The sequence below is a fragment of the Drosophila busckii genome, chromosome 3L, assembly GCF_011750605.1.
Source record: "Drosophila busckii strain San Diego stock center, stock number 13000-0081.31 chromosome 3L, ASM1175060v1, whole genome shotgun sequence".
Lineage (NCBI taxonomy): Eukaryota > Metazoa > Arthropoda > Insecta > Diptera > Drosophilidae > Drosophila > Drosophila busckii.
Genome location: NC_046606.1, coordinates 5,324,286 through 5,337,617, shown reverse-complemented (window position 1 = coordinate 5,337,617; position 13,332 = coordinate 5,324,286). Strand labels below are relative to the sequence as shown.

The window sequence follows — 13,332 nt, the reverse complement described above, 5'->3', positions numbered from 1 at the left end:
GATCCTGTCAAGGACCTCTGAGCTTAAGGCACATTTATTTACACTACCTATATCTTGTATATTGTATTTAAGGAGCAGGAGTTAATTAAAGGATTAGGTTGACATATAGTTTTACATAATTTATCGTGTATTTAATCTTAAACATCCTTATCTCATGCTCTGTTACAAGATTAACATGTTGCGTTATGTAATTTAATAAAAATTTACTCAGTAAACATTTCACAGCTTTTGCATTGTGGCGAAAAACCGAATCGAAAATCAAATGAAATCGAGAGTGTGGCTAACGATCGCAGTAACGATCGGTGCCCGAATACGATTTCAAGTCACAATTAGGTATTAGTTACATGCAACGATTACATTGAACGCGACATAAAATATATATACCTATATGTATATATAGCTTAGAGTAGATAACTATTTACAATTAAGAGTATATTCGAGAGCATGTGCAAATGACTCAACATTTGGCAGCGACAAATAAACTCTTTGAAATTTAAAAGCTTTACGAACTAAAGCCGTTTTGGACGCATGAGTTGAGCGAGATTACAAATTCATAAATTATTGTTGCGTGTGGAGAGCACACAAAGTGATAAGCGAGTGTATGTAGTAACGAAGCACGTTTCCTTAAAGCCTACAAACGTTAAACAAATGGAATACACAGATTGGTAATGGTGCAGCTGGTTGGCAATGCTGGTTAAATTCGACCCACGACAGCTTTGTTCTTGCGAGTGGGTTGCACGGATAGCGGCGGCACGACAAGCATCTCCGACTGGGTGGAAGGTGAGCTGCTGCGCATGCTAGAACAGTCCTCATCGTCCACTTCCTGTTAATATAGAATAGAATATATGAATAACTATGTTTGCGTTTGTTGCACAGCGTTGCTTACATTAATATTGGTGCAACTGGCCAGACGCATCTGAGCCAGCTGTGAGGCAGGCGTCAGTGAGTTGGTGCTGCCAAAAGGCGATGTCATCATGGTGGATACAGCACGTTTCAGCTTGTTGGGCGTTTTGTTAAACGAGAAAGCGCGTCCCACCTGCAAGAATAAGAAAATCAAAATTAATATCATTTTAATTTAGATTATATTATGGGAAATACCTTAAGGCGTGTCTTGGCTGCCAGCTTGAAGGCTTTGCTAAGCGTGCTGACATTCACATCGCTGATGTCCACCTCCAGTTCCAATGAAGTGCGACTCAGCAGCATTTTATCCTGCAATATATAATATGTAACTTATTGTTCATTACTTAAATGCAATTGACTTACAGCATCCGTGCGACAGGTGTGCGCAGCTATTTGCATGCAAAGCTTCTTCAGATAGACCAGCTTATCCGTTTCCTCATCAATAATGCTGAACGTATAGAGCTTCTCCTTCTCACCGCGCTGCAGCAGGCCAAAGGCGCGCGTGCTATCCGTTATATCGATGACAAAGCGTATCGTATTGAGCGATATAAGTTTGATATGCTTATGCGTCTTGGCCGTGCTGGGCGATTTGGCAGAATTGAAGCCACGTGAGCGTCGCTTGCAGAGTTCAATGGAGTCGGAGAATAGATAGAGCACCAGACTGTCACCACGCCCGCTTAACGAATCGGACAGCTCATTGACTTCACACTTGGAGATGAAGCTGCGATTCGAGCTAACCAAATGCGCAGGGCAGCCATCGATATCGTTGAATATATCAAAGATGGCCATGCGCGATTCGGTGCGTCGCTTGTCTTCATTAATATGCAGCGTCACCTGCTTGATGGCCTTCAGTGCATCCTCCAGGCGCGCATGATCCGCATTGCTGCCGCCTGTATGCTTCAGTATATCATTCAGCAGCAAACTAATGCTAGGCAAACGCTGCACGGGTCGTATCATCAAATCCTGCAGGCTCTGACGTCCACACTCGGGCTTAGTTTGGTTGATCTTGAGAAAGGCATGGAAGCGTGGATACTCGCGATCACAATACTGCAGCTGCTCCTTCATTTGCTCATAGAAATTCACATAGGGCGGATAGGCTTTGATAAGCTCATCCCGATGATGTATGATGATGTCGCCTATTAAGCAATCCTCACGCCAATTGGCGTGCAGCTGACGCAAATGCTCCAGCATGCTCTGATGCACCTCATGTATGGGCAGAAAATTGCCAAATATAGATTTGATTTCAGATTTATTCAACAAAGGATCATTCGTCTCCGCCAGCTCGTCCAACTTGTTTTTAAAGAGCTGCAAATAAAGAGAGTTAGCTACAATATCAATTAAAATCAATATAGACTTACATTCAGTATAGTATCTAGTATGCCCACATAGTTGGATTCTGTGGTGTAAAAGTCCATAAAATGATTGAAGCGCATGGACTTCTTGATGGGCGTGGCGCTAATCTCGCTCGCCTCTGGCTCGGCATGCAGCAGCTTATCATTGTCCAGCTTATCCGGACTGGTGGTGCAATCAAAGAAACTATTCGACACAGACAAGAGTCCGGCATCTGAGACCGACGAGCGTCGCTTGCCCGAGCCCAGCGGCGTGCCCTCCAGCTGTATGCGCTGTGAGAAACGCTTGCGTTTGCGCTTATTGAAGCTAATTGGCAACGAATCGCGTCGATCTGTATTGGGCGTATTAGTAATGCTGTCCAAGTACTGAAAGGCATTAGAAATTAATTAGTTTATGCATAACAAAGCTGCAGTCAAGTGCTACTTACATCGCCAAATAGATAATCCATTTCATTGGCATAGCCATTCTGTATTGTATACCAGAACCAGTCTGATTTCAATATGTGTGTGTGATGATTTCTGGTCTCCGGCTTGGACACCGTTGTGTGCTCATCGACCACCTAAATTAATTAAAATTCAAACATTTCAAATAAATATTGCTGTAAATATTCTCTCACATACAAAATGTGCGCATTTAAAAATGTTTTGTTTGTTGCAAATTATTAAAAGATTAAGTGAAGCATTTAAAAAAAAAAAATAATTATCAATAATCTATTGTACAATTCACAATGCAGCAGCAGCAACAGCACAATAAATTTTATATCTTCAGCCAAACCAAACAAAACATTTTTCGCATGCACATTTCATAAAGAGATATAAATACGCTGGCAAGCACTTTGAACTGGCAAACGATATAATTAATAACAAACTCAAAGAGGTGCAAAAATTCCAACAATTGTTATGCGTTGTGCGTGTGCGCGTGTGTTTGTGAAATAAAAACATTTGTGCAAATATAAAGCATTTGTTGTTAGTCTTGACAAAATTTGTATAACTTTGGAGCTTCTGTATATTTCCATGTTTATTATTATTATTGTTATTTAAGGTATTTCCTCTGAAGCGTAACGTGTGCCGCCATCTCGTCTCTGTTCTTGGCTTCTTTAAATATTTATTGTGCTGTTTTGTTTCGTTGTTGCGTGCGCTTGCAAATGCTAATATTAATTACAAATTTAACACCGCACCCCAAAACAAAATAATATGCGACTTAAGCTACATATAACCATAAACAATAAACATGTAATTATCGTATTGGATCAAAATTGGTTAGCGTACAAATATAAAACACAAAACAGCGAAAATCAGTTGATGAAAATGCGCATTTGATGAGAGAGAGTTGTTCAGTTGATGTAATGAAAATGAAAACACAGAAAGCCAAAGAAGAATTTAAACCACGACAAAGCACAACACATGAATAAATTGTTAAGCAACTTCAATGGGAATTTATAAAAAATTAAACAGTTCAGCTGCCCAATTTTCAGTTAAGGCTGTTCTCAAGGCGTTGCCAGCGCATTTATATATACGACATATATATATCCAATTATAAAGTACCATGGGCATGGGCTCTTCGCTGCGTACGGGCGAGGATGTAGCTACAGTTGTCGATGATTGCATTGATGATGAAGCAGTGATGATGTTGTTGTTGGTCTTGCTTGAAGTGATTGCAGTTGTGGGCACTTGAGCAGTAGCAGCTTGGTTAGTAGCAAATGTCAGCGCAGCAGCAGAGCTGGCAGCAGCACTAACAGTATTCGAGCCAAAGAGACGCTTGGCTGTTAGCTTGGAGGCACTTGCGCTGCCGCCGAAGCGCTGCAGCGGCGCCTTGGGCGTCTTGAAGCCACTGTCCAGCTGACTGCAGTCGGGCGTTGTTGTCTCACGCTCGGCACGGCGACTGCTGCTGCGTGTGATGCGGCCGCAGATGCTGCGCAGCTTCTCCTTGACGGGCTTGCGTATGGACTCGTTCAAAGTGCTGCTAAAGCTGGCCAGCGAGCAGATGGAGTCATCGGCAGCTTCAGCCTCAATGGTATCGCTGGCCAGAAAGGTGGAGGTGTCTGCTACGGCAATGGAGCTGCGACGTGTGCGCAGCGTTTTGATAATGGGCGTGCGATCGGCGACAAAGCTCATGGAACGCTTGAGTGTGCGTGTGATGGAGCCCGTGCGTATGAGCTTGGGCTTCTTGGTGCTGGCGGGCAGCGCAAACGAGTCCACAGACATGAGTGAAACGCTATCGAAGCTGTCGCGCTTGCGTTTCAGTTCGTTCTCAGCTGCATTGGAGATTAAGTCATCCGTCTCCATGTCGCACTCGTTGATGGTTTCAATTGCCAGCGTATGCTTAACGCTCGACTTGAGTATGGGCGATAGCTCAGCAGTGGGTGAGCAGGCTTGCTCTTGCTCTGGATCTTGCGGCGACTGTCGCTTGGGCGTGCTGGCCTGCACATCTTCCGACACCAAGTCCGCATCCTCATCATCTGCAGAGTCGCTCAGCGGCAGCTCCTCCAGTTGCTGCATGTCGCTGGCAGCAACAAATAAACGCTCATCAAAGTGTATATCATCTGCATCCTCCTCGTTCTCCTTGTCCGACTGCTGCAACTGTTGCTGCTGCTGTGCTGCATCAGCAACATCTGTTGGCTGCTGCTGCTGCTGTTGTTGCTGACTGGCATTGTTAGTGCTTGGGTTAGTATCAGTGCTATTAGTGCTAGAGCTTGTAAGAACTGCGCCCGTATTGGGCATCACCTGCAAGATAATATATGCATATGCACCTAGATCAAGATATATTCATATATACAAAGCACAAACGAAACGTAACGAAAGGAACTTAAGACAAGGCACAACACCATTTTGTTTAAGAGCGTGCTGCATGCAAGAAGCTATAGGACTATAGACTACTATATAGGGGCTGGGTTTACTCACGACATGCGAGCACTCGGGATCGTCCAGTTCGGCACAGACGCCGCCATTCTCGAGCAGCACATCGACCATATGCTGCTGCTCCTCAGGCGGAAAGCCAAAGAAACAAATCTTTTGTCCCTCGAACGCCTTCAGGCGATGCGCCTTGGTAAAGTTATCCTGCGTGGCCTCAAACTCCAGCGAATCACGTGCCAGCCATGCGGCATACACCCAAGCTGGACGCACTACAGTCAAGCGAAATGTCTTGGCGTATCTATAAACAAAAGCAACTTTAAATAAATCTTCAACAACAAATTCTGCATTACTTACTGATATTTCTCGCCACCGCTGTGATTACAAATCAAATGCGTTGTCTTTGTATTCAAATCCTTTTTGATGCAGCCACCCATGGAGTGTATGAGATTCACCAGCTTTGTCTGCAACAGATTTAGATAAACAACAGCAACAGAGAGAGCGGACTGCATTGGGTACTCACCAGCTCATCCTTTTTGCGAATGCCTGTGAAGCAAGTGACAACGCCACGCATGGCATAGTTATAAATGGGTCTAGTGTTCTGCCCCAGCGTCTGCTTCATCTCAGCTGCGTACTTCAAAGCGGGTGGACCCAAAATACTGCAAAGAGAGAGAGAGAGAGAGAGCGAGAGAACGCATTGAATTGCAATTAATTATTTATGTGGCACACTTTTTCACACGCAAAGTTATGCAAGGCAATCTGTTTTTATGTTTCTCTTGACCCCGCGCAGATCAGATATTGACCTTGCTGCCGCTGCTGCTGCTGCTTCGGCCATATCTCAATTCCGAGCGACTATAAATCGGTTAAGTGCTCTGTGCGCTCGATCAGGCCTTCCGCGTGTGACTGCAAGTTAACAATTGAATGCAACTAGAAGGCGAGCGAGCGTTGCAAGCGATTGCGACTGCGACTGCGACGACAACCAGGTGGCAATTGCCTTCGAGATGAGATGAGATCGTCGTGTAAACAAGCGTCAGAAACAAGATGAAACCAGCTGAACTTTGACTTGACATTCGGCTCGCGCCCCCTTGCCCAGCCTGAGAACTGTGTGTGTATCCGAGCTAGCAAACTTGAATCCATTTTTTAAGGGCCCCTCATCATTATTGTTTATGACTGCCAGGCCACAAAAGCGGAAGTTTTTATAAACAAATCAATCGAGCAACGGAAGTGGGCGGTTGCTCATTTTTATATGCAAAAGCATCTCTTCTTTTTTGTTATAAATTAATTAAAGTATGTACGCAGATGCATCACTCATGCCTCCAATCGGACACACACACACACACATAAAGGGGCTGTCCCCACTCAAAATTATTAAATGCAAACATACAAGTGAAATTTATAATTTTAGCGCATGAGAAATCGTTTAAATAAGTTATAAAAATTCTACCAAGAACTGCACGTTATAAATAAATAATATTTTTATAGCAATTGTGCGTAATCAGATTTCAAAGTGTAAATTTTTCAAATTTGTAAGCAAATAAAGTAAATAAAAGCATAGAAATTGTAACTTTAGTACCAGCAGTTGCTGTTAACATAAACTACGTGTTGTTTATATAAAAACAATAACAATAATAATACAAGATTCAGTAGAAAAGATACTTTTACATATTTATGCACATTTTATACATTTTAGCTCAGTAATTTGTATTTAAGCACCACTGTAGCTGGTAAAACGTTAAGCACACTTGTTAATTATCACTTTTAGCAGCTAATTATTATTCAACAATTGTTGTTTATCTTAGTGCTTTAACAAATTGCAGCACTTGCTGTGAGAACTCGAACTTTTGGCTTTGTGCTTACCAAAAATAATGATAAATTTCCATGCAGACGACTTTGTTTAAGCACGCACTCTTTTGTTATAAATATAAAATATTTTTTATTATTTAGTTGCCTGTGGCGAAAGCGTTTTTTTGATGACAACTTAAATAAACACAACTGTTGCGCTTTGTTCACGGGATAAAAATGAATGGACGCCGCTGTCTAACAGACGGAACGCAATGGAATGAAAAGCGAAGTGTATATGTATATGTATGTGTGTGTGTGGAAAATAGAAAATGCTTTCAGTATGTGGCACAGAAATCAAGTGCCAAATACCAAACATAAAAAGTGTGAGTGGCAACAGAATTGAGATGCAAATATTTTGTTCGTGTGGCAAGTTAAAACCGCAGAGTATATAAAATGTGGGAAAAGCGAGAAAATGAGATTGAGAGTGTGCCCTGCCTTTTAAAAATTTATTAACTACTGGCGCTGACCTCTCATAAATCGCGCCATGCTCTTTTTCTCTAATTATGGCAAGAGTTTATATATAAAGTGCGCTGATCTTTTGCCCCCCAAAGCAAAGATGAACTTTACGAGGGTCAAAACTATAGAACAGTCAATGACAGCGCACGCTCGCGCTCTTTCCCCCCCTACCACACTTTACAATTCATTTGCTACATTAAAACTTATAAATTATATATGCTACACTCACACATCACATCGCATTCCATATAGTATAAAATAAAATGATATATATTTTGCGCGCTTGTTTATACTTTCCACGATGTTAATTTTGTATATATTGTATTTGTTTTTTTTAAAGAATTTCCGACTTGTTGGCGACAACGCCATGACATTTTTTATTAAAGAATCTCGGCGCCAACTGATTGCTGCAATATTGTCGCCCACCTAATGCCGACCACGCCCTTAAACCAAACGGCAAAGGCGTGCAGATTCATTTAAAATTCGTTTGAATTTCGATTTAAAGCAAATTGTCATTTTCTATAAATTTCTATAGAGCGCCGAGAGCAGAATTCGTTGCAGTCCAAAATAGGGAAAACGAATTCCTCTGAATGAATCAGTTGTACTATATATATATATAAATATTTAGCAAGATCTTTTGTTGTTTTGGCGAGTTTAAGTGGCCGTTAAATAAGAATTTCGAACGAACGTTCGCTCGCACATATTTTCTTGGGAAACACCCTGAAGAATCAGCAGCTGCTTGATAAAATATATGCTGCTCCGATATCCATATGCATATATATATCTAGCATTGGGCAACAAAAGACAGCGTTAAGGCATGCCTTGCACTGAATTGAATTGAAGTGAAGACACATGCACATATTTTCATGGAAATTCCTGCTCAAATGCCATAAAGCATTTGTAATTATTCTAATTCACAGTTGGCTACAATTGACTAAATGCATTCATTGCAAATTCATTAAGCAAATTGCATGCATGGCTTAAATTCAATTGCAGAAGCGAAGCACAAAATTCCGAATGCTGCACACTTATCCCCAAAAATATTTTAAATCTCATTTGAATGACAACAATAGTGACAAATATATTGAGCTATATCCATATATTATACACATGCATCATTTGTATGTACTATATGTTTGTTTAAACATGAATGAATTTTAAAACAATTACAGTGGATGCTCGCAAAACAAAATTAAGCAAATGGAACATGCAAATTTAAATTATGCTTGTATATAAAATAATAAATTAGTTGAAAATATTCAACTCTTAAAGGCTGTAAGCTCAACCAAATTAAATTGGATTAGTCAGTTAGTTAGACTGTAGTAAAATTTGTATATTTGTTTGCCAATTCTACATTTTTTATAGCCAAAAATTTACTACAATGTCAAAGTGTATACAAAAAAATGTTTCTAAAATAAAAAATTAAGTAAACGCATTTCAAAGTTGTTGAATTAAGTTAATTACCTTGGGATCTAGCCTCACGCTCCTTGAACGGATCGATACAATATCTATCCATTGTACCTAGGCTATATATCTTATACTTTTGTTTTTCGCAAAGGGAAGAAGCAAAGAGCTTTACCAAAAGAAAAACCAACGCATTTGCTGACCTTGGCAATAAAAAAAAGTTCGTAAATAAATAAATAAAAAAAAATTATGATTGTTAATCGCTAATTAGGCAGCGCTGAGAACATGTTTTTTGTGTTCAACAACATTATACTTTATGTTAATGTTTGTTGTGCGTATTGTTGTTGTTGTTGTTGTTGTTGTGCCTTGAACTACGCAGTGTGGGAATTAATCAAGCGTTGCGAATTCTGCGCAAATTTGACAAACAATTTGTAGCAATTGGATCAGAGTGTTCAGACGACTGTCAAAGGGGTGGAGCGTAGGGTGTGGTGATGGGGCAGACATATGCGTGTAGCTCAATTTCAAATTATAGCCAAGTAGCAAATCTAGTGCTCGTGGCTTTTGGACAGACTGTTGCTGTTATGTCTGTTGACATTTGCTAAAAATAGCATCACAAAGTGTATGAGGATGGGAGTGCTTACCATTCCTTTTGCTTGTGTATGGCTTCAAAGTTGTCGCTCTCGAAATCCTGGAGCACATAGTAGGTGCGCCACATTGCGTCTCCGAGCAGTTCCAAGCCTGTCTCCGATATTATTACGGGCATGCCGTAACTCTCAGCCGCTCGTAATGTGTCCGCATCTTGCGCTGCCACGCCCACCAGACAAATGCGCGTGGGCTGCTTTGGCATTATGGACATTTCTGCAATAAAGAGTGAGAGAACAGTGAGTGTGGTGACATTAGTTGGCGACAAGTACGAGCTGTCTACGTATATGCTATATATAGATATAGACAGACAGTCGATGTTATTGTTATTATTATTGTTGGTGTGTGCTTAAGTGCAGGGCAAGACTCATCATCAGCATCATCATCATCAGAGCATTGTCAACAGCATTTGACAAAAAGATGCTGCAAATCGCACGAGCAAAGCTATAGATATAGATATAATCGCAGACAGTGCTGTAATATTCAGTTGTACTCAACTACTAAATACACTTTTTATAAGAATTTGTTAAGCTACAATGGCAACTTGCTGTAAATTATTTCCTTGCGCTTACTCTCTTCAATTCTATTTGAAAAAACAAAGTGTGCGGGCCATTAAGCAATGCAAACAACCGCGAGGTGCTGAAGGGCTAATAGCCATAGTCTAAATACTTGTTGACAACAATCACAACACATCCCCACATCACTAATAGTTGACCTTCAGTGCAAGCAATGCCAGGCGTAGTTTCGACTAGCGCAATGTAAAACAGAAGAAAGAAAAACTTGAAAACTGCAGGCAGTTTGCTTTAGACTATTGTTGTCTTAGCTTTTGCTATTATTGCTCAGCCCACACATGTTTCAAGTGCAAATTATCCAACTGTGTTTCCCTTACTGTCAATTGTCCCTCCCCAATTCTCCATCAATGCATGCGGCGCATTAATATTATCCAGAATTGTGCAGCCGTAACTGATGCCAATTGCGCCTTTTTGTGTTTTCTTGCCGCCGCTCGAGACAGTCGTCGCCACTTGCCGCAAATTGAGCAAAGTCCAAGCACCCAGCTCGCCCGCCCCAACGCCCCCCGCTGTAATAACTGAGAGTGGAAAATGCATGACGCATGGAAATTTTTGTAGCAGCGCGAGAATCTCTTGACAACAGTTAGTATATTAACTAGAAACTAAGCTGCGTTTAGTACAAAATTATAGCTGCTCTCACTAATTGCATTTGAACTGAGTCAGCTGCTCTATGCTAAATGCAATAACAATAAAAAATATATGCGACTATAAACTAATTGAACGCATGCACACAAAAAACACTTGTTAACGCAATATAAACAAAGTTGTGTGTGTGTGTGTGTGTATACTAAGAAAATAATGCGAGACATTGTTTATAACTGTTGCACACACAGCTTGCAAATCAATTAAGACAAAATGCAATTGTTGCTAAAGGCAGGCACAAAATGTGCAATAATAAATAAAATAAACAATATCACACAGTTATCATTACAATCAACATTTGATAGAAATTTAGCTATGTATAAACTGTGGACAGCCTTGAGAGAAATTCTATAACCCTACCCTTGTCTTTACTTTGTTTCTTAGCCTGTTTTTCCTTTTACCTGTAAAGTCCTCATACACCTGACAAAGTGTTGCTGCCTGTTTGAGTTTTGTCTGTTTGACTTCCTCGTTGGCGGCGTAAGTGAAATACGACCAGGCCTGTTGACGAACCGTGACCAAGCAATTCTTGTTGTTGTTGTTGGAGTTGAAACTGTGCCGCGGCACCACTGGCAAGTGCAACATGGCGAAACGCGACCTTTAGGGATCAAACACTGAATTGCAACTAAAGCCACAGGTGCATTGCGTGTCTATGCGTGCAAAATTGACGGAAGCAGGATGACAAAATGGCAGAGAGCAGTGAGCAACGAGTGTTTGCATTTGCATTTTAGGGAATTTCCCCCCTCAGCGTTAACCTTTTGCTACTTTTGCCTTCGCCGCTTGCTGTTTTATGTTTTATTTGGCAGTTTTCCAAAGAGCAGACGAACAACTGACAGTTCACACACACACACACGCACACAAAGTATTTGCTAAATAGAATCATCCAAGTGGAATCTTGTAATAAAACAAATTACGTTGTCTCTCGGCCCAGAGCCTTGGATATGCTCACGAGCATATTTTCTACACTTACACAAAAAATGCAGCAGCAAGACCTTCAAATTTACACACACACACACACACGCACATTCTATGTAAATGCTATTAACATTGAGCCATAGCCGAAAAACAACGGCACATGCCATAGAACAATTGAGTGCAAAGAGAGCGAGAGCGCTGCAAGTCATAACTGCAAGCGATAGTTAGAAGAAATCACTCAACAGGCAACAGCTGTACACAGAGCGCACAAGAGGGAGGGAATAGAGTGCGAGAGAGCACGCACGCAATTTGTTTCTATTGCTTTTACCTGAATGCTTCTGCGCTCTTTTACAGGAACTAACAAAGTATGTGACGACTGCGCCTCGAGCCTGTTGTTGTTGTTGGGTACAGTGCTGCGACTGCGGGGTGTGTGTTTTAGCGTTTCGCAAAATATACACACACACATGTACATAATTATATATGTATGTATTTGTTGGCATAGTGAAATAAATTAAAAAGCAGCTTAAAATTTCCTGACGCACTGCCATTTGGTAGCGTGCTTGCTTCTACTTTTTTTTTTTAGATTTTAGTTACTAAATATATTATTTATTTGCCTGCCTGCCTGCCAGTGACATTTATTATATATAGCTACGCCTAACGCCAGGCGACATTGAAAAATTATTTAGTACAAGATTAAGCAAATTTTTTTTTGAAAGAAATGTGCGCTAGGCAAACAGCTGCTGGCACTCACCTGTTTTAGTTTGCTCCTCGATTGTCTCCATTGCTTTGCTACTCTCTTTCTTCAGTTTACTTTAAATTTTTGGCAAACAGACGCCACACACACATACGCACTAACATAAACACACTCGAAAATCAACACAGGCACTGTTAGTTCGCAGCTTTATTACTCTTTTATTTCAATCACTTTGCTATCTTCTGACAACCACTTTTGTTCTATCTGCCATATTTTTGAATAATTTCCATTTGTTTATGCACAAATTCAATGAAAATGCGTCGAGTTCAATTAAGAAGCCGCGCGCACTTTACTTTACTTTACACACACACACGCATCTACAAGAATGCGCGCTTGAGACGAATTTTTGAGGAAAATTACAGCAGGCGGCGTCCTCGCTTTATTAGCCAATGCCTTTGATTAATTCAACAAACTGCACGTTTTGTTATAAACTATTTAACAATATTACACAGCGCCTAGTACGTGTTTTAGCTGCGCGTCATTCTTTAAAAATCAAATTTCAACGGCCAAACACGTCCGGTCTTCACGGGTTGGAGACTTGAATTAAGCACATATAATCCAGCATATTTCGTGGTAAGTATGAGCCTCGTGCGAGCGAGAGGTCCGATGTCTGGCTAGTTTGAGTTCGACTCAAATGCTTGCCTCAAGTGCTTAAGTTCGACTAAATGGTTGCATCGAACAAATATTTTTTTCTGGAAGTATTATTTTGGAGACTTAACACTTAGCACGTATTATCCAGCACAATCCTAGCGCGATAACAGTGCAAGTTAACAGCTGTTAGTTACCGAGTACTTGTAAGCACGATACTTTTGAATACTGTTTACAGGCAACTATTTTTTCATTTGCAAAATACCCAAAGTTAGTTATTACTTCGTCAATAGAGACTGTTAATTAATATAAAACTACATTACTGACTTACAATTTGGAAGATTTTCGTTCCTCAGCAGAGGGTTGCCAAGTTACTGGATTTATCGAAAGAGCTGCCACACTTGTTGCCTTCAATTTGACAATA

At 40.8% G+C, this 13,332-nt stretch overlaps 1 protein-coding gene across 3 annotated transcripts; it reads right to left on the bottom strand.

Annotated features, from left to right (window-relative positions):
* Positions 1–34: 34 nt before the first annotated feature.
* Positions 35–12,939, bottom strand: LOC108600696 (protein ECT2). Of its 3 annotated transcripts, none has more exons than XM_017988415.2 (12): positions 11,056–11,183; positions 9,443–9,659; positions 5,623–5,758; positions 5,457–5,563; positions 5,151–5,400; positions 3,795–4,973; positions 2,678–2,809; positions 2,259–2,615; positions 1,264–2,205; positions 1,099–1,209; positions 887–1,036; positions 35–823 (listed from the first exon to the last, which is right to left on the bottom strand). In XM_017988415.2, the coding sequence occupies exons 2-12, from the start codon at positions 9,655–9,657 to the stop codon at positions 695–697; spliced, it is 3,708 nt and encodes a 1,235-aa protein (XP_017843904.2). In that variant the 5' UTR covers positions 9,658–9,659; positions 11,056–11,183; the 3' UTR covers positions 35–694. The 3 variants fall into 3 exon arrangements, with proteins under 3 accessions (XP_017843904.2, XP_017843903.2, XP_017843905.2); XM_017988414.2 differs by lacking the exon at positions 11,056–11,183 and adding an exon at positions 12,318–12,939 and having other exon boundaries at positions 36–823; XM_017988416.2 differs by lacking the exons at positions 3,795–4,973; positions 11,056–11,183 and adding an exon at positions 12,318–12,819 and having other exon boundaries at positions 48–823.
* Positions 12,940–13,332: the final 393 nt, after the last annotated feature.